We start from the raw sequence: 24,662 nt of genomic DNA, 5'->3' as shown, positions 1-24,662 counted from the left end.
GTGGCAACAAGCTCGCCAGGACTAGCCAATGGTCAAAATACCTCAGAAGATGGTCTCAAGCAAAAACTGGTGTAAACACTCGCGTTAACACTAGGGGAGCAGTCTAAAGCTTGAAACAGAGTTCCCTGAGTTGAAAGATCAACCCCTCCAAGGGTAAAATAGAGGGGCCTGATGGATGGATATTTGGAAATATGAATCCTTCAGGTTCACCAAAAGCATGAAGTGACCCTCTCTGATGGAATCATGAACCAAGCAAACAGGTTCCATCTTCAACCTGGTTTGATGAACAAAAAGTTCAGTGGAGAGAGGTTGATGACTGGTCTCCAACCACCTGCTGCTTTCTCTAGTAGAAACAGACATCTGTAAAACCCTGGAGTTTGATCATGAACTCTTCCACTGTGCCTTTCTCCAGCTTGGCATTCACCTCCTCCCAAATATTGAGGTCCTTCTGCAAGCCTAGTACATATGTTCTGTAATGGACTGACGAACAAGCAGGGGGTGGTGGTGGCTTGAGGGAAGCAGATACCCTTCCCAGTGGACATCTACTACCCAGATCTCTGCTCCATGTCACAGCCATGTTGCCCAGTGGTTTGACAGGCAACAACCCCCCATCAGTAGCCATTGGGGAGGAACACCACCCTTACTATCCTCCTCCCCTCTTCTTTCCTTTGTCTCCCTCCTGAGAACAGAAGAGGGGCTGCAAGGAATGCAGCTGTGTCCTTTTTCCCACAGGGGCAGAAGAAAACTGGGGTCCTCTATGTAGGGCAGATGACATCTGGGACTTCCTCTGAACCAAAGAGGAGGGGACAGTCAAATCCGAAGGTTTGGTTGCAACATCCTTGAAAGGCTGGGGATCTTATGGGATGCTGCCTGGTGGAGAGAGAATTGTTGTCAACATGCAACCTTTCCACCACTGCCTTTACCTCACTCCAAGGGAAAAGAGAGGTAGACCCCAAAACTGGTCCATTCCTAAGTGTCAGAGCCAACTTAAAATCTGTGTACCTGGAGAGTTAGGAAAGCTTTATCACCCCTCTTTTCAAGACAGGGTTAGACCACGGGTTAACTGTCTGGTGGTCTAGGTAGGTAATCACCCTACCTTGAGACAGCAGTAGTCTCTTTAACCCTTAAACGCCTATTGGACGTATCATACGTCGACTAAAATTGTCTGTTGGGTGCCGAGTGGACGTACCGTACGTCGACTACAAAATATTTCAACCTTTGGTCAACTTTGACTCGACCGAAATGGTCGAAAAACGCATTTGTAAGCTAAAACTCTTACATTCTAGTAATATTCAATCATGTACCTTCATTTTGCAACAAATTGGAAGTCTCTAGCACAATATTTCGATTTATGGTGAATTTTTGAAAAAAACTTTTTTCTTACGCACGGGCGGTAACTCAGCCGAAAATTTCATAAATTCTTTCGTCATTTTGTCGTAATTTTTGCACTGTTCTATATTAGCTGTTACATAAAGTTTTATATATGAAAATGTGCGCAATTTCATGTACAATACAACAAAATACAACCCATGGTTGTAGCTTTTATCAGTTTGGAAATATTTTCATATAAACCACAATAACTGCCAAAATTTCAACTTTCGGTCAACTTTGACTCGACCGAAATGGTAAAAAAACGCAAGTTTAAGCTAAAACTCTTACGATCTAGTAATATTCAATCATTTACCTTAATTTTGCAAATTGGAAGTCTGTAGCACAATATTTCGATTTATGGTGAATTTTTGAAAAAAACTTTTTCCTTACGTCCGTGCCAGAAATTCTTTCGTCACGTTGTCGTAATGTTTGCACTGTTTTATATTAGTCATTACATAAAGTTTTATATGTGGAAATGTGCGCAATTTCATGTAGAATACAACAGAAAATAACTCATGGTTGTAGCTTTTATCAGTTTTGAAATATTTTCATATAAATCACGATAACTGCCAAAATTTCAAGCTTCTGTCAACTTTAACTCGACCGAAATTGTAAAAAAACGCAATTATAAGCTAAAACTCTTACATTCTAGTAATATTCAATCATGTACCTTCATTTTGCAACAAACTGGAAGTCTCTAGCACAATATTTCGATTTATGGTGAATTTCTAAAAAAACATTTTTTTTCCTTTCGTCTGCGCACGGTAACTAGGCCGAACATCTCAGAAATTCTTTCGTCATGTTGTCGTAATGTTTGCATCGTTTTACATTAGTCGTTACATAAACTTTTATATATGAAAATGTGTGCAATTTCATGTAGAATACAACAGAAAATAGCTCATGGTTGTAGCTTTTATCAGTTTTGAAATATTTTCACATAAATCACGATAACTGCCAAAATTTCAACCTTCGGTCAACTTTAACTCGACCGAAATGGTAAAAAAACGCAATTGTAAGCTAAAACTCTTACATTCTAGTAATATTCAATCGTTTAACTTCACTTTGCAATAAATTGGAAGTCTCTAGCACAATATTTCGATTTATGGTGAATTTAAAAAAAAAACATTTTCCTTACGTTTGCTTGTAACTCGCCAAACATCTCAGAAATTCTTTCGTCTCGTTGTCGTAATATTTGCACCGCTTTATATTAGTTGTTACATAAAGTTTTATATATGAAAATGTGCGCAATTTCATGTACAATACAACAAAAAATAACTCATGGTTGTAGCTTTTATCAGTTTTGAAATATTTCCATATAAATCACGATAAATAGAAAAAATTCGACTTTCGATCAACTTTAACTCAACCGAAATGGTCGAAAACTGCAATTGTAAGCTAAAACACTTACAGTCTAGTAATACTCAATCAATTAGCTTCATTTTTCAACAAACGGGAAGTGTCTAGCACAATATTTTGATTTATGGTGAATTTTTGAAAAAAAAATTTTTTTACGTCCGCGCGTTACGAATTCATGCATCATTTTGTGATAATATTTTCTCTGTTGCTTTGATCATTTTAAAATTTATTATATACCAAAATCATCGCAATTTAGTGTACAATACAACTAAAAAAAATTAACTCATTAGCTTTAACCGTTTTGCTTACAGCGCGATTTGTATACAATTATATACGAGTTTTTTTTTTTCGCTGTCACATATTCCAATATTTATATATGATAATATTTTTTTTCATTTCTGATGGTTGCATACTAAACTTCAGGCAATGACAAAAACAATGAGCCAAAAATGAACTCTTAATCTTAAAAACTAAGTGTGCTGTGATTTTTTGAAAAAAAAATTTTTTCCGCTTCGGCGCTAACTCACAAAACGCCGCCGGCATACTGGAGACGTTTTTGTAACTAGGGCTTCGGTGTTAAAGGGTTAAAGAGGCACCATCATCTGGGGTACAACAACTCTAGGGACATTATTTAGTTAGTATACCTTAGTTTAACCAGACCACTGAGCTGATTAACAGTTCTCCTAGGGCTGGCCCGAAGGATTAGATTTTTTATATTACGTGGCTAAGAACCAATTGGACATTAGAAAATTTGTCTTGGTACCTCTGCGCTGCTGCAGGCGCCGCTGCAGGCGCAGTTTTCTTGCTGTTTTATAGAGATGCTGTGGTTGTTCCCAAGTACCCAAAGACATTCACATTGTTTGTTTGTGCACTTTATAACGGGAATAAAAAAAAAAGATTGCCTGTCCCAAAGAGGATGCCAGTTTTGCCGCCATGAAGGAACACAGGTCCAACTGTGAGACTGCTTGGAGCACTGACATGGTAGTTCACTCCAAAGCTACTCTCTCCACCTGTGAGAGAAAGACCCCCCCCCTGCACAAAGATGGCCCTGCAAAAGGCCAGGTGGCATAGAAGTCAAGGCCAGGTTAACCTATAGAGTCAGAATGGCACTTTTGGTCAGGATATAGTATTTCCTCTGATGAGCCAGGGGCAGTGGAAATAACTTACAAGACTGGCTGGGCCACAGGGAATTCTCTTGCCCACAAACAAAATAACCTGGTCCCAGACCGGCTAACAAGTCGGGCCGATGGCAAACTTATTTTGGAGAAAAGTCTGTGGAAGTTGCCACTGTCCCTTCCTCGAGATAATTCTGCTCAAGAATGAACCAGATGACCTCCTGAAAGTGCCTCTGCATCTTGGGGGGTCCAAGTTTTTGTGTAGAGGACCCTTAGGTCCCTTCAGATCTCGGTCCTCCTGGCATGCGTCCTCTACAGGAGAGAGGAGCTTATCAAAACCCCTGGGAACTGTCCACCAAACAATTGGTGGGAGTCGGGGAAGGGGAAGCTGCCCCTTTATGGTTAGCAACAAGTGGAAGAAAGGTGCCGAACAGCTTCTTCAGCCTCACCAGCAGAGTATTACCCTCCGATGACACTGGGGAGAACTTATTCTCCTTCTTCTTCGTCAAGACAAACTTCATCCATTGCTGAGACAGCCACTCTTGCCATTCACAATCAAGAACTGTCTTGGTTGCATATTGCATATATGCCTCCTACATGACACACACAGTACAGTATATGAGGATCAGTTTGCTCAGAAGACAAGAACCTCTTGCAAGGGTTTTCCGTGCCAGGACATTGTCTCACACTCAAAGGCTTCCTCTGTCCAGAGGGAGCAGGGTTACATAAGTCATGGGTTTGCTCATTATTATTTTCAGAGACAAAGCCAATTATGCCATTATGCATGTGAAAGATGGCCGTTGTTGTTTGTCGCTATGGATTCTATCGTTCTTCCAAGACCAAAAAAGCAAGCAAAAAACAGGAGCATTAAAGTGAAAACACTTTACAGGTATAGGAAAGAAAGAATGGCAAAGGTCAGAACAAAGATTCAGGAAAGACATCTGCTCTCAAAGTTAGTTTATAACCTTGTCAGTAAGTTTGAATAATCATTTCCAGCTTGTGCTCAAAGCTAAATCCTATGCAAAGAACAAAGTTTGTATATATGTTGGGACAAAGGTTTTTACATACTGATTGTTGAAGATCTTTTGTTTTTACATACTGATTGTTGAAGATATTTTGAGAATAGCTTTCCAACAAGACTAGTATGATAGTTACACAACATATATGAAATGCTAGACACACAAGATATGTGAAAATTTTCAGATTTTGTAGCGAAGTATTAGTACTGAAGAATGTCATAGATTGAAAGAAATATTTTTGTTTTATTCAGGTCCCTTTTATTTTACAGAATGATGGTCTTTGATGCTTTAAAGAAGCACTGAACTGTAAAGTTAGGCCTATGTTTCATTATGTCTTTGTTCCAAAATCATGTCTCTTTATTGTGGCTGGTACTTAATAGCCACTGTTATGTTTTTACAGCTATCGCCATATATTCCTTCCCTCTGAGTCTGAAAGATGGTGCTTCTTGGGTTGTTGATGACCAGCCATTAACAGACTCCGTTGTACGTTCATTTGTATGGGCGCAGTGGGAACCTCGTCATAATCACTTATACTATCTCCATTATCGACCACCACCTGAAGTTGGATTAACTTTAGGCTCAGGTAAGATGCCATTCATCACATTTTCGTTGTTCTGGGAGGTTTTCATTATTATAGATGCTTTAATATTTGGAGTAATTGTTAGTTTTATACCTGCAAAAATATACATAATTATTTAATTCGTACATTGTCTTCTATTCTGGATTAAGTATGAATAAATCAAGGTCAGACCTCATACTGCACTCCTTGGAAGTCTGCATCTTTAACTGGGAGTTGGATCACTAATAAATGAAAGAAGTCCTGAGCTTTATTCTCTTGTGAGTAGCCTCACTGAAGGGGATACTATCACTTGCTTCATCACATAGGTTTATTGGTGCCTCAACTTGCATCCAAATCCAGATTCACATTTTAAGATCATTAGTTGTTACCTTTCATTTCTTCATTTTTGAACTCCCAAATAAATAGTGATATTGTACTCGCTGTTGCAGCAGAGAATACTGTACTGTACATATAGCATCCTTGCAATTTTAAGGTTGGAGCTATTCATAAGATGCTGTAGTTTACTGGACAAGTCATACAGTGCTAAGAATAACTTTGGTTTATTGTATTCCATTTAACTCATGAAAAGTTAAAAAGTAAATTGTCTACAGATATTCGTGCATTGATTTTGTTTTCACTGGGAATAATTTCACATAATCAAAAGCCTTTGTTAATTATCCAATCAAGATATTTTAAACCTGCACTTCTTTCTAAGTTAGTGTACCAGTGGGTCCATAAAAGAGACAATTTTAGTTTTATTTTATATAGTTGTTTTCTTACATAAGTAATTACTAACTGGTTTTCGAAAAGAAATACTTTTCAACATTATCCTGTGTAATTTATACCAGAGTATTTATTTTACTACCATTAGTACGTATGTACTTAGTTAAGATTGGTTATTAGGTAATTTAAGCTGATTGTTTAGTCTACAGTAACTATGTATAGTGTTGGCCTTCTTAATGTATTACATCTTAGTAGGAAAGCATGGATACAGTAATGCCAGTTTTTGTGCTTGGTATACCCTATAACCACATGCATAGGTTTCTGTTGAGAAAAGGGTATGCATGCTCACAATTATACTATTTTGTAAATTGTTTTGTTCTGAGTGGCTGGAAGATTTCTTGGCTGTGTGCAACATGATTTTTGTTTGTTTTTGCCAGAAAGCGTTACTTATAATTATCCCTTTTGTTAGTTAAGACATTGCCCTAGATGCTTCAGTACCTCTTAAAAGGAGAAAAAAAAAGGCATCAAAATCACAAGTCTCATTATTCTTATATCTGCAAGAGCAGATATAAGAAGCCCTAGATGTTTCAAATATTTGTAATCTTTTTTTAGGAATTGCCTTTATTCACCATTCATTTTACCATTCCAATCATTTTCATTTATATTTTATTTGTTTTTCACGTACTATTTTGAGGTATTAGTGAGATCTCTTCTTGATTTCCTAGTCAGATGATTTGATGGTTGCTCCTCCATTGTGGGTGGTAGATTGCTTTGGAGTTTATGCCAGTTAGGGTTTATTCTTTGGTTGAAAAACATTTTAGTGCTGCAAAGTCTGGTGTTAGGTTTGCATTTATCAATTCCTGGTACAAGTCGACCATCACTGATCCGGCATCATTGGGACCTGCAGGGCGCCAGATTAGTGATTTTCCTAGATTACAGACTGGTTAGGTTAGAATACACTTAACCCAACAGTTAATCACCTCATCCTACTTTTAAAATACCCTGTGAATCAGGAGAAGTTGATTAATATGGAAGAAAGAAATATTAAATGAAAATCAAAATCAACTGAAATTTTAATGAAACACTGTTGACTTACACAAGAAAGTTCATCACTGTTGCTTCCAAGGTGAAGAGCTGGAATTTGCAACTAAGCACATTTAATGTATTTTCTCGTTTCTATTTTTACAACCCAAAAGATAACTGCAATTGTGTGTGTAGGGTGTGTGTAGGGTACGTATGAACACACAGAGTCAAGCACTGGTGTTGGAGAACTTGCTACAGCTTGTTTTGGTTTGTTTAAAATTTATATTTTACACCATGTTCATCTGTATTTATACTGCATTTTATAATTTGTTTAACAATCCAAAAGACACCACAATTGTGTGGATAGGGTACGTACGAATGCACAAACTCATTCACTGGCATTGGAGAACTTGCTACAGCTTGTTTTGTTTCATGTTGTTACTCTTATGATTTTTTACACTTACTGTATATTGCAGTGGCGCTCCTGAGGGGGAGGGGTTATTTGAAATTGCCCCCCGGGCCCCTAAGTGAGGGGGGAGGCCCCAAAATGCGAAATTTAACCATTGCTGCTGTGACAGGACAAGCTAAATCCATTTTTGGTAGCCACTTTGAGTCCTCAAAGGAAGGGTTACCCTTATGGTATCACTGGGACTCCATAAGACAGACTAACTAATATCAAGAACTCTCTCATAGCTGCTCTAGGGCAGAAGATTAGAGTTAACCTTTCTTTCACAGATGTGGTAACAATATCAGTGGTACTAGTAGCCTGAGCACTGAAAATTTATTGCTCACCAGGTCTGGAAAGAAAACATCCACCAAACATTCTAATGCTTTTTCATCAAAGAAAGTATTGTGAAGTTAAATTCTCACAACAGTTGATAAAAATAGTTTTTCATACATAAAAGTATGTATTTTGAAATTGTAACCATTGCTTGTCCTCAAAGATGCTTTTAAAAAAATTGATGTTACAAAATTTCATAGCTTTCGAAAAAAGAATCCCAATTGCCCAGATGAGAATGGTCCTTGGTAAAAGTCATGTGTGGGACCACCTTCCTTCTGTTTGGAGTGCCTGTAAGGAATTGATGACAGAGAGGTATAAAGAACCTGCAGATATTAACATTAGCCTTATGACATAAAGGTGACTCACCCAGCTATGTTGGGACAGATTACAAAATGGATCACCTCCCCTGTTTTTTATTTAAGGTTCACCTGAGGAATAACCTGTAGGTGTGCTAACTGTATAACAATGAAGTTACTTACTTAACCATGTCAGAATGGGATGGAGGATAACTGTTTCACCCTGGCAATATTTCAGAAGTACCATGGCATCAGAGGAGCCCCTCGCCCTCTGCCAGGGAACCTATGGGGCTGGAACTCACCAGACCACTTACTGACACCCAGTACAACAAACTGCTTCAGTCTCATGGCAACATGGTTTAAGGAGCACTGTCTGTGATGACCACCGTGGAAACTTCTTTGAAAGAGATATCTCCAAAGAAAGCAAGTGAGGTACCCACCTTCTCATTGTCATGCAACTTGAGAATGGAGTGTGGGTCTGCCTTTTTAAGTAGGTACACTAAGATCAGTCTCAGTCAGTGCAGTGAGAGAGGGTTGTTAGTGATAGGGTATAAAAAAAGGGGACAATCTAGGATGTTAACCATGACATCTAGGTATACCTGTAGTGACTGAACCAGGCACAATGTTTTATCTGCAATACTGAGTTCATGCAGGAAAATAGGGGATTTCCTCTTCACCAGGTCCTCATTCTTGGCCAAGAATAAGAGGTCAGGGACAACAGCAAGTGATGTCTGATCTTGGCTCTTGATTCCAGGGCAGCCAAGAAGACCTTCTTTCAAAACATGGGTTGTTGTCGCATTGGGACTACTGAATTGAGGAGATGACAGGAGTTGTGGGACCTTATTCCAGGTCCATGTAATAGGAGCTCTTGCAGGAGCAGGTCTTTGTAGTGCAAAGGATGGGAGGAGTGAACTAAAAACTTCACTAGTGTAATCTACGACAATCCCAATGAGCAAGGTCTTTGAGAGTACAGCTTTGTATATCATAATGTTGGTGGTTTCATGGTACTTGTCCTCAAACAGGTGGTTTTGCCCCTGATGCCTAGCAGTGTTAGAGAATAATCTCATGGTAGACCAAATTTAGGAAGACCATACGTGAAGATCATGGCTCAGAAAGGAGGCTGAGCAGACAATTTTCCCTCCTACTGTCAGGGATAAGGTAACAGATGGCAATGGGATTTATTTACTCCCCTACTGTTGTAGCAGAATGAACCAATAGCTGTTGGGCTAATTTGGGGCCACCAGGTAGGTGGCTTGATGGAAGTTAGCAGTTTGTTCAAAACCTTTGAATTATGGGACTTTGGAGGAAAAAGACAGATCACTTTCTATTTCTTCTAGTCCTATAGAAATTAATCTTTTGCTATTTATTGGGTGTCCAGGTTTGGAGACATACACTAGAGTGTGTTTGACACTTGAAGGGTTTATGCCTGCACAGTATGTACCTGTTGCTCCAAATCTGATCCCAGTAGTGGATTTGGAGATGTTTTCCCAGATAATTGGCACAGTGGTTCTTTTTGCAGCCTGATACCAGTTCATACTGCAAAATTTTATGCAGTGTTAGTAGTTAAAAAAATCTCTTAATTCATGGCATGGGAAATTTAGCAGATTTTGATAGCATAGCCACTTGTCTCATCCTCAAGGAGTTACCTTCCATTGGTCTGTCAGAGCTCCATGGTGACTACACTAATATCAAAGAATTCTCTTTTAGTTGGTCTTTTGGCCAGGTAATGTGTCATAATGATAAACATTAAACACGTAATGGAGTATATAATGGACCTAAAGATAAGAGGGCACTTTCCCTTATCTTCAGCAAACCTGTACCCAGTTTTCCATTGTCAAAACCTGCTAGAAGAAGAAGTGATTATCATGTATGCACAGTCTGCCATGTTGTAGATAAGCAGACCGGCAAAAATACCAAGAACCCATTACTTTCTGTGGTTGCTTTGGATCAGCATTTGTCAGTGCTTCCAGATTGAAACTAAAAAATGTGAACAAATTCTGGCTATCGCATGCAAAAAAAAAAAAAAACATCATCGAGACTGAAAGTCATGGGAAGATACTTTGGCCTTGGACCCAGAAGGAATCTCTGGCTAAACAGGTCACCCTGACTCCTCCGTCTGTATGAGTGACAATACACACAGATGCCTCATTGACAGGTTGGGGGGGACACTGGAGGATAGTCAGGTGGCAGGGAGGTGGTTATCTACTCTGAGGCATTGTCATATCAGTTTCCTGGAGCTGATGGCTGTCTTTTTGTTTCCCAAAAAATTCAAACCTCCAGAAGAGAGACACATTTTGTTAGTTCTAGACAATATGACTGCAATCATCAAGAGGTCAGGATCACATTCACCTCCTCTCAATATAATGCTAGCCATCCTTTGGATGGCACAAGCAAGGAAGTTGCACTTGTCTGCAATTCACCTCACAGGGTTGCTCAACGTAATAGCAGACTCTCTGTCAAGGAAAATGACAGCTTCAACAGAGTGGGTGTTGGACAACCACTCTTTTCAAACAACAGCCAACATGATTCCACAACTGGAAGTGGACCTGTTTGCCACATAAGAGAATCACAAATTCCCAGTGTATGTGTCTCCGAACTTGGGCAGTCAAACAGCAGCAAGAGATGCCTTCCTACAGGACTAGGACAAATGGAGGATGATATATTTTTTTCCTCCATTGCCCCAGATTTCAAAGGTTTTGAGCAAGCTTTTAACCTTCAAAGGAACAGCTTACTTAACAGCCCCAAATTGGCCAAACAGGCATTGGTTCCTATTACTCTGACAACGGGCAAAGAGATCAATTCCACTACCGTCCAATGTTATATCCCAGACAGTAGGAGGGAAAGCCATCTGCGCATCCTCCTTTCTGAGCTGAGACCTTTGCATGTAGATGATTTTAAAAAATATTGTCTGCCATGAAAATTACTCACCCAACATTGCTAGGTACCTAGTGCAAAAACTACAGACATCTATCCAACAATACCAGTCTGTATGGAAGATATGGTCAGAGTATATCCATAATGAGAGCCCAGTTGAGATTTCTGTGGAAACACTTTTAAATTTTCTTACATACCTTATGGTTACAACAGTCTTGGCATACAAGGCAGGATTAACGGAACCTTTGCTTTATGGATTCGGGATTGACTCTGGTATAGAAGTTGTCACTTCCCTTCTGAAGTCTTTTGCACTACAAAGACCCACTCTCCTGAAAGGCTTACAATTACTTAGTCCTTGAATAAGATGCTTAGATTTCCATGACCCCCTCAGTTCAGCGTACCCAATACAACCACAACTCACTTGCTACAAAAGGCGATCTTCTTGATTGCTCTAGCATCAGGAGCTCATATTAGTGAACTGGGCTCTCTTAGATGGGGACAATACATCATGCAAACAGCTGACCATCAGTTATTATTGTCCCCTGGTCCATCATTCCTGGCCAAGAATGAGAATCCTTTTGAGAAGAAAAACTTATTTTGATAAGAAAACTCAATTTAGCAGACAAGACATTATGCCCAGTTCAAGCAATTAAGGTTTACCTAGAGGTCATGGCAAACATCCTCAGAGGGTCCTATTTTCCTACACTCTAGTATAAACAAACCACTTTCTCTACAACCGCTGAGAATAATTTTATAGTTCCTCATTAAAAAGGCAAATGACACTCCTTTCCTAGGTCACATGATACTAGGAGAGTAAGTATGTCGTTGGCCTTCTTCAGAAATGTCTCTTTCGAAGAAGTCTCCCGAATGTACAGGGTGGTCATCAGAGACAGTATTCTTAACAACATTATTGCCACGAGCTTGAACAAATTCGACTACACTGTGTATCAGTAGAGGGTATAGTTAGTCCTGAACCCTTAGACGCTGCAGTGGAAAACCAGTGATCTTCCTAATGGGTGGGTATGCTAATGATCGCTGGGGTAAGGTATGACAATACTGCAACCAGACCCAGCATGCTTAGGTAAGTCACTATAGAATTTCACCCTAAAACATAAGTTCATGTTTAGTTTCTTGCTCTTTGTTACCAAAACCTGAGGGGTATTTGGAATAAAGAATGGGGCTGGAAACTTGTGGCTTGACCTGGGACCAGAAATGTTTTTTCTTTGGGTTGGTAGAATTTAAATTTGAGAGTTGAGCCATTTTGTCAGCTGTCAGTTTCTTTTTAAAGCTCCTTGAGGACAAAACAAGCAATTGCGTTATCAATAAATGGGTTTTGACGAAGGAAAAACCTATTTTTGGTAGTCACTGTTGAGTCCTCAAAACCCTCCCACTTCCCTGATGAAAAGGCATGGGATTTGGGTGATGGATCATCCTGCATTGACCAACAGAAAGTTATGGCTTCTTGGTCTTTTTGCCGGTCCGTTTGTCGACTTATGGAAAACTGGGTACAGCTTTACTGTAGATAAGGGAAAGTGCCCTCTTATCTTTGAGTCCATTATATACTCCATCATGTGTTATGTGTATCATTACAACACATTACCTGGCCAAAAGACCAACTAAAAGGTAATTCCTTGAGGACTCAACAGTGACTACCAAAAATAGGTTTTTCCTACGTCAGAACCGGTTTTTTAGTGGTTTACTGAGTGTATTGCAATGTCTGGTGAGGTTTAATCATCATCGTTGACAGCAGTGGTATGCAGTACAAAATGGATCTTTGAAATTCTGCTGTCATATTTTTCTTGTGCTTTCCACTTCCACAAATTGCTACTCATCTCCAGCCTCCCACAGCTCTCATCCAAGTAAATCTGGGTCTTCCAACAATTTTGGTGCCCACAGGAACCCAGTTGGTAGTGATACTGTACACTGTTCTATCTCGACTGGTGCAAAGTATGTGTCCAAGACATCTCTGGATCCATTTCTTATTATAACCAATTGACATTTTTAGTATAGATATTTTCAGTAAATTGTTAGAATAGATATTTCTAGCCAGTTGTCATAGAATAGGTGTTCACCTTTGTTGGGTATCAGACCGCACAGGTCTGGGAGACAAGGAAAAGGAAATACTGTACAGTGCTCCCCCACTTTTATGTGGGGATAGGTTCCAGAACCCACTGCGGAAAATGCAAAAAACGTGGAAATGTAAAAATCCCATCTAAAAATGGTTATAACTGGCTTACAACTTTCCAAGCACCCTGTACCCCTTAAAGTAAAATACTTATAACTGCCAATTTTAAGAGTTCACTGCCTAATTTAATAGTTCAGACAAAAAAATATACCTTAATCTATCACTCTAAAACAATTTAATATTTCAAACAAAAATACACCCAAAACCATCATCCCAAAACAACCAAAGTCATCTTACATTCCCTCCTACAACTATTACTCTCAAGTATAATCACCCCTAAAACACTAATAACTGCCAATTTTAACAGTTCATCACCCAACTTAACAGTTCAAACAAAAATATACCTCAAATTATCATCCAAGAACACCCCAATATTATTTCAAAGTCATCTAACAACATTACATACCTGCTTATAACTGTTACTCTTAAGTATCCCCTATAATTCAGACATGCATGTTTTCTTTTGTCTAACGTAACTTTGTGTATCGTCTGCTGTACTGTGCATAATGTACATACATTTTATTATAGTTTGCTATATTGTGAGATGATTTTTAAATATCTACTGTATAGTACGTATTTTAGGATAGCACTACTGTATAGAGCATGTCTAAAATACGTGGGTAGTTTAGAGCAACGGGACACGTTCTTGCAAAAAGAATACTAGGTTTGTTAGGTCATGTTATTATTTTCGTGATTACGTACAAACACATAAATGATAAAAAAATTATTTAGTACAGTAAGTTCTTGGTTTACGTCATTTTGTGGTAAGTCCTCACCATCTCCCATAAATTTATTAAAAAATTCTTATTCTCTCTCTCTCTCTCTCTCTCTCTCAGTATACATATCCTTTAATGAGAAAACAGCAAAATATTGGTAAAATGTTATTTCACTTACAGAATCCATTTATACTGTATTGATCTAATCACTAAAAATATTTAAAATCCGAATTTCATACGTAGGCAGCTCAGAAACTCCAGTAGCAAATTCTCTGATGATGGAATCTCTCTCTCTCTTTCTTTTGTATATTAGTATGTACTGTACATATCCTTTAGTGAAATATCAATTACTGTACCATAAACATAAAAAACAAAAAATAAACAAATCCAGCAAGTTCATTACTAGATTAATCAGGTATTGTTGCCATATTTTTTACTTTGTCTTATTCATTGTATGGTATTTCATTACAAGTTTAGTTGACTATGATTATCACACATTATAACAGTACACAAGAGAATATTTTATCACTGTTGATGTTTCATCTGTAATCACCATGAAAATATTTAAAATCCGAATTTCATACATAGGCAACACAAATCCAATATTCTGACTCTCCTCCCCAGCCCAAGTTTAGCCGTGCCTTTGAAGTCTCATCCCCAGCAAGTAACTGTACTTAGACTTACATGTATAAACACTTCATTTCTCTCTCTCTCTCTCTATCAATGAAAAACAGCAAAATATATTATAACAGTACACAAGAGAATATTTTATCACTGTTGATGTTTCAACTCTAATCCTTGTAAAAGTATTTAAAATCCAAATTTCATAAGCAGGCAACACTCAACATTCCTACTCTCCTCCCAGCCATTGTAAAGTCTCGTCCCCAGCAAGTTACTGTGATCCGACGTATTAACACTAAAGTTCTCTGTCTGTCTGTCTCTCTCCGAGATAAGAGAAAGGTTGATTTTTCTGCTTGTGTGTTTATTTGTTTTGTACAGTATAGTTTTATAGATAAATCTGATATTACTTTGTTATTCGTTTTTTCATATTTTCCACGCATAATTACTGTATTGTACAAGTTTTTGCATTTCAATAAAAGCAGACTGGAAAATAAAATGAAAATAATTAGTGAATATTTCAGATACAGTACAGTATACTCTATCATCCAAAAACACTTTATAGTACAGTGTGAAGTTTTCATAATAAAACTAATATTGTAATACTTACCTGAACACCTGAATTAGCCCTGGTCACTGCACAAGACAAGCAAACACAACCTTAATACTATACACGTAAGCCAGGCTAAACCGCGTGAAGACAAGATTAATGAAAATTAATATATACACATATCTGGGATCGTGGGCCAAATAAAAACCGTCAGTACCCCATAAGAAAAAACAATCATGGCTTGTCAGATTACACTTTTCCATCAGTAGATACAAGATACATCAATATGAGGACCAGGCAGTGAGGCATAATCAACCAGAATAAGCAGAAGTAAATGAGGCAGGCGGAGGCGGGAAAAGGAAAGGACAAGGAAATGATTATTTAAGGTGGAGATGACACTTCCACTGCTATTATGAGATATTTCAGGCTTGAGCGATTTTAAATAGTGGCGTTTAAACACTAGAGGTGATTTCCAACCGTATATTTAGATAACTCTGAAGTCCATATTATAGTAATTAATAGGAAGTAGCAACTGCTCGAATATCATGAACTTTAGGAACTGAATCTGGGTTGGCCTGTTTAATGAAATACAAATTTGTTGTATATAGCGTTCAGAGAAAAGTACCTTTCTCCTGATAAAAGAGGACCAGAGCTTACTCTCTGTGAGTTCTTAAAGAGTAAGATTTAAGTGTATAAACTGGACATAAAGGGTGGTCTTGAGAGGCACCACCTTCCAAGAGACCACCTGTCATAATGGGTCTTCGTTCTCGCTAAATCTAGGGTCAGAGAAGGAGGACCTCTCAGGCAGGAGGAAGTTAACAATTATCACCTCCTAGTGAGCCGGCAGCTCACAGAGATTCTACTGAAGCCAAGCTAATCCAAAAATAATGTCTTCCTTAACAGATCCTAGTAAGAGCAATAGAAAGTTATCAACTCTGATGCTAACTTAAGGGCGTCATTGGCTCACGTAACGAATATGGGCGTGTTACTGGTCTCAGGCAGCGCATGCTCTGGGATGGATGAAAAATAGGAATCTGTGAGTCGATTTAAGCTAAGTAAAGAAATACTTTCTTCAATGCCGACTTGACTGTGGTAATAGTGGCAGACAGGCCTTTTTCAAACAGTGACCTAAGAGGCTCCTAAATTAGTCGTCATGATTTTATTAGATGCTTTCAGGAAGGGGCTAATTTTTGACTGCTGAGTCATACTGTCTAAGAGTAGAATCTTTTATCTGATTCTAAAAACAGGTGTTGTGGGGTCAATGTTAGCTCCTTTTGGGCTGCGAATTTTATAAGTCCATAAAACTAGGGCATTCTGAATCCTTGAGGCCCAGCACAGTCTTAGTTTGTACTGTCTGGGTCAGAATAGACACAGGAATCCGAAGGCTCCATGTCCCAGTTCCTGGAAGGAGAGGAACCAATTGCTCTTAAACGTAGGGAGCTAGGGCTGGTTGACCATGAATGTCCTGAGTTTGTGTAATATGCTTTCAGCAGTAAATTTATTGGAGGAACAGATAAATCTTCTCCCAATTGTTCCAATCTACTGTCACATTGCGTCTGTGGCGAGCAGCCTGAGGGTCCAGGTTGGGGGCGCACGTAACAGGGGAGGCAGAAGTTGCTCTCCGTTGTGAACAGATCCGCGGAGGCCCGGAACCCGGCCAAATCCATTTGAAAGATTCCATCCAGGGACCCTCCGTCTCCAGCGGGGTATTCCTGGACAGGGAATCCGCCACCCGCGTTCCCGTGCTCCGCTGGTGGAGTGGCTGACAGGTGCCAGCCGTGCTTGTTCGCCAGGAGAAGATAGCAACGTGCTTGGTTTTACTCGACTGATTTGGAGCCGCCCCTGTTGATGCAATGAACTACCACTCGCTGTCTAACACCAGCCACGTGCGAATCCGGTTGGGGGGGCGGATTTTCTTCAGAAGTTAGAAAAGACGCCATAACTTCCAGTGTTATATGGAACTGCTGAAACATTGTGGACCACGTTCCTTGTACTTTCTGTTTTGGTGAATATCCCCCCCAGCCGCTTAGAGAAGCGTCTGTGTGGATAACTAGTGCCGGAGGGGGAAATTGAAGCGGAACTGTTTTGGACAGGCCTCTGACTGTGGTCAAGGCATGATCTTGTCTTTAAGGTCGAGGATAGGAGACCTTGTCTGCCAAACGACATTTGCTCGTCCAGCCACACTCTGTTTATGTCTTTTAATTTCGCTTTCAAGAAACAGGTCTGTCACTGAGGCAAGTTGAAAGACCCAAGGACTCTTTCTTAGGATAGGCAGGATCTGCTGGTGATGGATTTTTGAGAATCTCCTGGTGAGAGATGCTATCTCTTTCCTCTTGGGAGGCAGGAGGATAGCGTGTGGGAGGACAGGTCCCACTGGAGCCCAACCACTGAAACCAGGACTCGAGGTCAGGCGGGACTTCTCTCTGTTCAGCTGAAACCCTGGCGACTCAGAAAATGATGACTATGGTGGCCTTCTGACACTCCGGAACGGTTAATTTGCCCAAATTATCCAGCTCGTCTAGTGCAGCTGCTAGGGGATATTCTCGGGACGGAGCTGTTGTACTACGTGTCATGGCAGTGAATACTGGGTGCAATGTTCAAGACCGAAGGGCATGGCCCTGAAGAGTGATGATTCCCGAGTCTGAAACCGAGGAACGAGAAGAAGTTCCGGCGCCAATCGGAACGTGATAATAGCGTCTGAAAGATCGATAGAGGTGTGACGGCCGCAGCGAGTAAGTCCGTACCTGAGCTACGTAAGCATGCGAACTTGTCGCATTTATGTAGAGATTTAAAACGCGACAGATCCGGGATCACTCTTTGCTGATGGGTCTTTTTGGGAACAGTGAATAACCTGCCTTGAAACTTTAGGTGCCTTACTTTCTTTATTGCTCGTTTGTTGAGCAATTCTGTTCACGTAATCCTGTAGGATTGATGTGGGTGGCTGGTAAAATCTGGTTAGAGGAGGAGGGTTCTTGATCCAGCTCCACCTAGTCAACTGGACACAATGCTGTGCCCAGGGCTGAAGGTTGTGGTCCTGAACCAATACAGGCGACAGCCTACCTGTGTTCTCTCAGTGGGAGGGGCGGGTTTATTCCCCTACTGCGTCAGGCCTTCCTTGGGGTGGTGGGCTTTTTCCTCTATGGGGGACTTTTGCCTCTTCCCTCCTTGCAACCCTATTGAGGCCGTGAAACCCGGCCCTCATATGTTGGGGTTATGCTGGTGAAGTCGTATAAGAGGGGCGCTGGTTGGACCAGCACGTGTTGTTGAAGTGAGCAGCAGAAGTAGGCGGCTGGGCTACTGCCGGGGACGGGGCGGCTTGGACTACCGCCTGATGGGGCCTCTTAGCCTCCTGAAGCGTTTGCACTCCTCGTCTGGGGCGGTCGATTCTGGGGTCTTGCGGCTTATGGCGGAAATGCCCCAGCGAGCGCCAGACTCTGATTAGCCCGTGCAACTCGGTCCTGCCTTGTAGCCTCGTCTTCAGGGAAGAGGTTAGGTCCCAGATCCCGAGCACTAGCAGGCCCAGGCTCGTGGCGGATGGTAACATCGGCAAGATGAACTTCACATTCCAGTCTGGCCGTGATGAACTCATACAAGTCCGACTGGAAGCTCGCCAGAAGGACTTAGCAAGTTTCTGGAAAAAGGCTGCGTCCGAGCAGGAGGCGGCAATGCTTCTGTAAAGCAGCCTCGGCCTCAAGGACCAGACTAACTTAGTCCGGGCCTCAAACTCGCCTTCAATAAGGATTCCGGCTTGAGAATGCTCACTAGAATGCGATGGGCATGGAGGGGATCAGCTTCCCGACGGTAAGTGGTGTCACCAGAACTCATTGCTTCCTGGGAGCCACCAGGAAATGAGGTCTGTTCCTTAATTGTGTTAGCAGTTACCATCAAAGCATGCTCGGGCGGCAGAGCAGCTTTATCAAGCAAGGGGTGGGAAGGTCTTCTCCAGGGCGAACATCGTAAAGTTGCCCATGAAAGTCAACTTCGTGTTTTCTGCCTGCCACTCCGTCCAGAAGTCGCGCGGGAGAACCCGACTGAGCTTGGTCCCTAGGGGCGATGACGGTCTCCCTAGGAACCTTGTCGGCGAATCAAGAAAGCTTCTTCCTGTGAGCCTCACGAGAAGCCTGGATAAGGAACGCGAAGATCGGGGAAGAACTCAATTCCTCCGATCTGCGTGCCAGACCCTCAACTGTAAGTTTATATCGTGTTGGATGGCCCGGTCTGGCGCCGAGGTTACGACATCCGGGCGGCGGGAGTCGCAGTGGGGATAACCTGCTGTGGTTCTGCTGGAGGTGGCGAACCATACCTGCCGGTATGTTATCATGACTGGCCAACACTGGTTATCTTTCAAACCTAAGTCTGGAGTCCTCCGTAAACTTTTGTAAGTTCAGTGGCAAGGGCCTCTGCATCAAAAGCAGGCTGGCGAGGAGGAGGCTTGGTTTGCAGCTTTCTTACTCGCGCCTTTGCTGGAGGAACTAGTTGCTCCCGGGCTACAGGTCCTGAGCCTTGGCCTTGACGGGGAAGAGCGATGCTGTCTTGAAGTCAGACTTATGGCCATAGCCTTCCATGAAGTCTTAACTTCAACCCAGGGATAGCAGGCGGAGCTCTATCACCCAGGAGGAAGACTTCACGAACCTGCAAGAAGATACTGATGAAGCAGAGTCAAACAGAGGGCCACGCCCCAACAACATGCCACACTCACCACTTACCCACCTGGTCGGCTCTGTATTCATTGGTTCCAGGTTGAGATCCAAAGCTGGCTACATCCTCCGAGACGCCCGGCGCCTCGGATATCGCCCAGGTGGCTGGGTCGCGTCCCAGTTTGCTGGATGATTGGGGTGGCAAGATCTTCCAGGCACTCTGCGGCCGCCACCCGTCGCCGGGGTAGAAGCAAGTCCCTCAACCTGGCGTCGGGCGTAGGGCTTCTGACGGGTGTTCTGCAGACAACCACCCAGGCGGAGGGATTCCAAGGCAGACTTCTTGGAAAGCTTACGTCCGCCTGCAAGAGGCCAGCAATTGGTTGAACGAAAAAGCCAGACGGGAACCTTTAAACAATATACAATATGAGGAGCATGAAGCAGGAAAAAAGGCTGTCTCGACTCATCTGGATGGTTGAGCAGAGAGCAAAGCAAACCTCACAGCCGTAGGGTGCCCGACAACCAGGTCGTCAGGGTGGACCGTACAGCCAGCGTGGGTCCGGCATGCTACGTGCCACGTAGGGTTTGTTGAAAGGAGGCGGTACCCGGCTCCTCACAGCGAACAGTCTGTAAAGTATAAAAGTACATGAACCTCACCTCCGGCAATCTAAAGCGGCAAGGCGAGAAACTCAACTACAACGAATACTCCGGCGGAGAAAGAACTCCCTTATCATAAACTGGGCCAATAAACTCTAAATGCACAGAGTGGAAGGTAAAGGACTTTCAGACCCGGAGGACTCCGGGAATAGAACAGGGGAAACCAGGAACTAACAGAGGCTGCCAGAAAAATAACGGCCCGGGCCAGTGTGGACCGGACTCACACATATATATAAAATAAATAAGAGCGAACTCCTGTAGATAAACGAATTTATCTAAAATTAATGAAAAATGTAATGATAATAACAATAATTATAATAATAATGACAGTGACAGTAAATACTCAGGAGGCAGGAGGAGTCAGCTCCTTACATGATGTAAAACTTTCGCCATACCTCCCGCCGGAGAAACAAGTGGGTAAAGTGCTAAACAATGTTCATAACATAAGGTGAGCATTGCCACATTTACCCTATCTCGTAGCGGCAGGGGCAGGAAGAGGTATGGGATAGTGATTCGAACACGTTCGAGCAAACAAACCTCAACCCAACACAGCCCGAGCTAGGGACGGTATGGAGGAGGCGAATCCCTCTGCAATAGGAGGAGTCCCTGTGAACTCCGGGAAGCGTAGCTCTAAGTCACCCGCTTGCAGTACCATGAGGCTGGGGTGAGAGAGGAGGGAGGAGACGAGGGGGAGAGAAGTGAGCTACCCGGAGGAACAGAGGAGACGAGGAGAAACATATCACCGCTCCAGCATCCTTCCTCAATGAACTTGGAAGGGAGTAGCCTACTACAGGGCACATAACCCGAGACGACTCCTTCCCTAATGAAGCTAATGGACCCTAACCTGGTATAGGCTAGGAAAAGGAAGGAGTGCACAAGGAGGAGGAAGCAACAGGGGAGAGAAATTTTGTGCCGAGCCAGCCGGGATCGAGAAGGAGATGAGAGCGACTGGCCTGGGGAAACACATCTAAAGAACTCAGATTCCCCAAATGGAGGAAGAGAGAGAACTAGAGAGCTCCCACTCTACCACACAACGACACGGAGAGAAACATAGCAAAACTCCTCAACTGATCTACACTTGCAGGGCAAGGATGGAAGTAAACAAGCCTACACCACAAAAATACCATCACACATAAATAAATTAAAAATCAAAATATGCTCAATAGGACGTAGCCTACCTCGAAACGGTTGAATTGGGGCTGCCGCTGCAGGGTAAACAACAAAACAAAACAATTAAAATAAATAAATAAACAAAATAAAGGAGAGCACCATCTTCAAGCATAAAATAATGGCCTGCCAGGACCAAACAAAGACCCAACCTGGGGGTACTGGGGCGGGCATCACCTAATAAGGCCGATGAGCCAATGAAATGTAATTCGTAAACCAAAAAGGAGGAGCACACGAGAGCCACCAGGAAGGAACCCAGGGTTAAAATCTATCTATAACGGCGAGGAGACAGCTCCAGCACGAAAGAACAGAAGGAGTAAGCCTGCGCGATACCGACATGGCTGGCGGGGCGCCGTGGCATCATAATGAGACCTCAATATTTATGAAAATCGAGACCAAGAAGCAGCCAATAAACAGAACAAAAGCCCACAGAAAGATGGTGCTTAGCAGGAGATGGAAAAGATTGCCGTGCCATAAATGAATTATGAAAATAATCCAAATAGAGGGCGAGCACACAAAGAAGCGAATTTGTCACGTGCTGAAAATGGAATGGTAGTGGCTGGTGTCACTTAGTCTGGGCGGGTGTTGAGTGTAGGGCTGTAACGGCTCACGCTCTATTCCGGGGTTTTGATAGGAGAGATCTTTTGAGTATATTTCCGTGGTAGTATTTCACTCACCCTTCTTTATACCCGGCGTCTTCCTAGAAACGTATTTCGACTGAGGGTAAATAACCCCAGCTTTCCTGAAAGCTCTTTCTCTAGTATATCTAGCATTATTATGCCTAGAAATTCGTGCTGTAATAGAATTTCACACCGGCTGACACGGGACTGGACTCAGAAATACTTAAAATCGAATTTCCTTATGTAGGCAACTGACCAATACAATATTCTGATTCTCCTCCCCAGTCCTAGTTTAGCTGTGCCTTTGAAGTCTCATCCCCCAGCAAGTAACTGTGCTTAGACTTAGATGTATAAACACCTCATTTCTCTCTCTCTCTCTCTCTCTCTCTCTCTGTCCTCAGTAAAAATCCCTTAATGAAAAAACAGCAAAATATCAATAAAACATAATTTCACGTGCAGATTCCATTTTATACTGTGCTTAGACTTTGATGTAAATACTCTCTCTCTCTCTCTCTCTCTCTCTCTCTCTCAATGAAAAAACAGCAAAATATCAATAAAATGTTATTTCACTTACAGAATCCATTGATACTGTGCTTAGACTTTGATGTAAACACCTCTCTCTCTCTCTTAATGAAAAAATACGGTGATTAGTGAATACAGTGTTGCTCTATGAAAAAAGTGAATTAGTGACAATTTTAGAGATACAGCCCATAGAAAAAATTTGTGAAATGCTGAAAGTTCCCATAGAAAAGTGAAAGATATGTTCCACAAAAATCCATGACAAAATGAAGCATGAAAAAGTGGGGTAGTACTGTAGACAGTTAGCAAAAAATTTGGAAATAATCAAGCAGCCCTCCCATGGGCATACAGGAATATGCCATGGAAAATTATACTATCATCAGAGGACTGGCCTTAGTTTTATCCATGGATTTTTTGGCTGGACAGCCCCAGCCAATCTGTGATGAGTGTTTGGGTCCCTTGACTATGTGATGCATAATCATTTAGTCTGTGCCTTGGGATGTGAGGAACTATTTCCTCTTCAAGTGCATTGATAAGAAGGATAGTTTGTGTAATAAGGCAAGTGAAATTTCTAAGTACCATATGTTAAGAAAACCATACTCTTTAAAATTACAAGGTTTGTATTGAAGGAACTTGAAATAATTGTAAGTTTTACATATTTTAGGTTATCATTTATGGAGGTTTGTAAATTATAGCTTTTTAGGGAAACTGTAACTATTACTACTTTTAGTGTACTTCATAGAACTTAAAGTTTATGAATTTTTTTAATGAAATAAGCACCAGATTCATCTGTCTCCCTTTTTGTTTTCTCCAGTGCATTAACATTGTAGAAGAGATGTACTAAATTATGGATTATGAGATTCAAGTGTACTGTAGTTTTTATAATTGTGTGCAGTATTATCATCATAAGTATGCAGTTGTTAAGTTTCTTTGGACATCAGATATTTGGAGGCTGCTTTCATTCGTTCTGTGCCATTTATTTTTATCAAGAGGATTTAGACCACTTCATGAGAATTCCCATCAAGAATCAGTTTTCCCAGTAAAAATAAACTGCAGAAGAAGCACATAAATTTTGTTGATTATCTTCCTTTCTTTTATTAGTAAAATGCAATAATTTGATGGTATGATTAGAACTGAAAAGCAGATGTGTTTGTTCAGTTGAGTAATTAGGACAGGTGGACTTCTTATATAGTTATACTGTACTTTGCTATCTTAGGAGAGAGTGAGGAGGATGAAATGAGACCACGCCCAATGCTTACAGCCTTGCAGTTTCATCCCAACAAGCCTCATGAGACTGTGGTAAGCATTTGCATTTTCTTGTTATGTTAAAGTATAGTTTGTAAATAATATTTCAAAAAATTGATACAGTCTGATACTAGATTATTTTATTTTATTGTTCCTTGTTGGTGTTTTTGTGAGTTAAACCCTAAGTTCAGTTTTGTTTGTTTATAAGTATTGACGATGCAGAAACCTGTGAATTGTCGTATTTTAACAAAATATATTCCCATTTCAAATAGTGCTCTAAATAATTTTAATGCACTTACTTAAGGAAAATGTAGATAAGATAAGGTATCAAGTAAGGTCAGAAAAGTAGTAGATATGGAAGTAGTATGATAAAGACCAGTAGGAAAGCCTAGGAATTCGTGGAAAAGGGCACAGGTGAATACCCTGACCAAGTGAAAATTTGGGTAGAATGTGTACAAGACAGAAGAGGAGAGAATGATTTTTCTGGGTTTCTCGACCTGTGTCAGCCGGTGAAATAACCTTTCAGCACTTAGAAATGGACCGGGTGACACAGGAGAAATGATTTTTTTGTCAAAAATCTTTTACTGTCTAACTCTAGAAATGGAAAATTTGATGTAAGGACATTAATTATAAT

The 24,662-nt window shown here is 41.2% G+C and overlaps 1 protein-coding gene across 1 annotated transcript in view; it reads left to right on the top strand.

Moving 5' to 3' along the window:
* pigeon (protein) overlaps nt 1-24,662 on the top strand; it is a 179,509-nt gene that overhangs the window by 34,374 nt on the left and 120,473 nt on the right. Inside the window, exons 6-7 of the mRNA XM_067126903.1 lie at nt 5,262-5,444; nt 24,000-24,082. Of these exons, the coding sequence (XP_066983004.1) occupies nt 5,262-5,444; nt 24,000-24,082 (266 nt within the window). The remainder of the gene's footprint in view (nt 1-5,261; nt 5,445-23,999; nt 24,083-24,662) is intronic.

The sequence above is a fragment of the Macrobrachium rosenbergii genome, chromosome 3, assembly GCF_040412425.1.
Source record: "Macrobrachium rosenbergii isolate ZJJX-2024 chromosome 3, ASM4041242v1, whole genome shotgun sequence".
In the NCBI taxonomy this organism is placed as follows: Eukaryota; Metazoa; Arthropoda; class Malacostraca; order Decapoda; family Palaemonidae; genus Macrobrachium; species Macrobrachium rosenbergii.
Note: the sequence above shows the minus strand (reverse complement) of the source record. Positions and strands in the feature narration are given on the sequence as shown.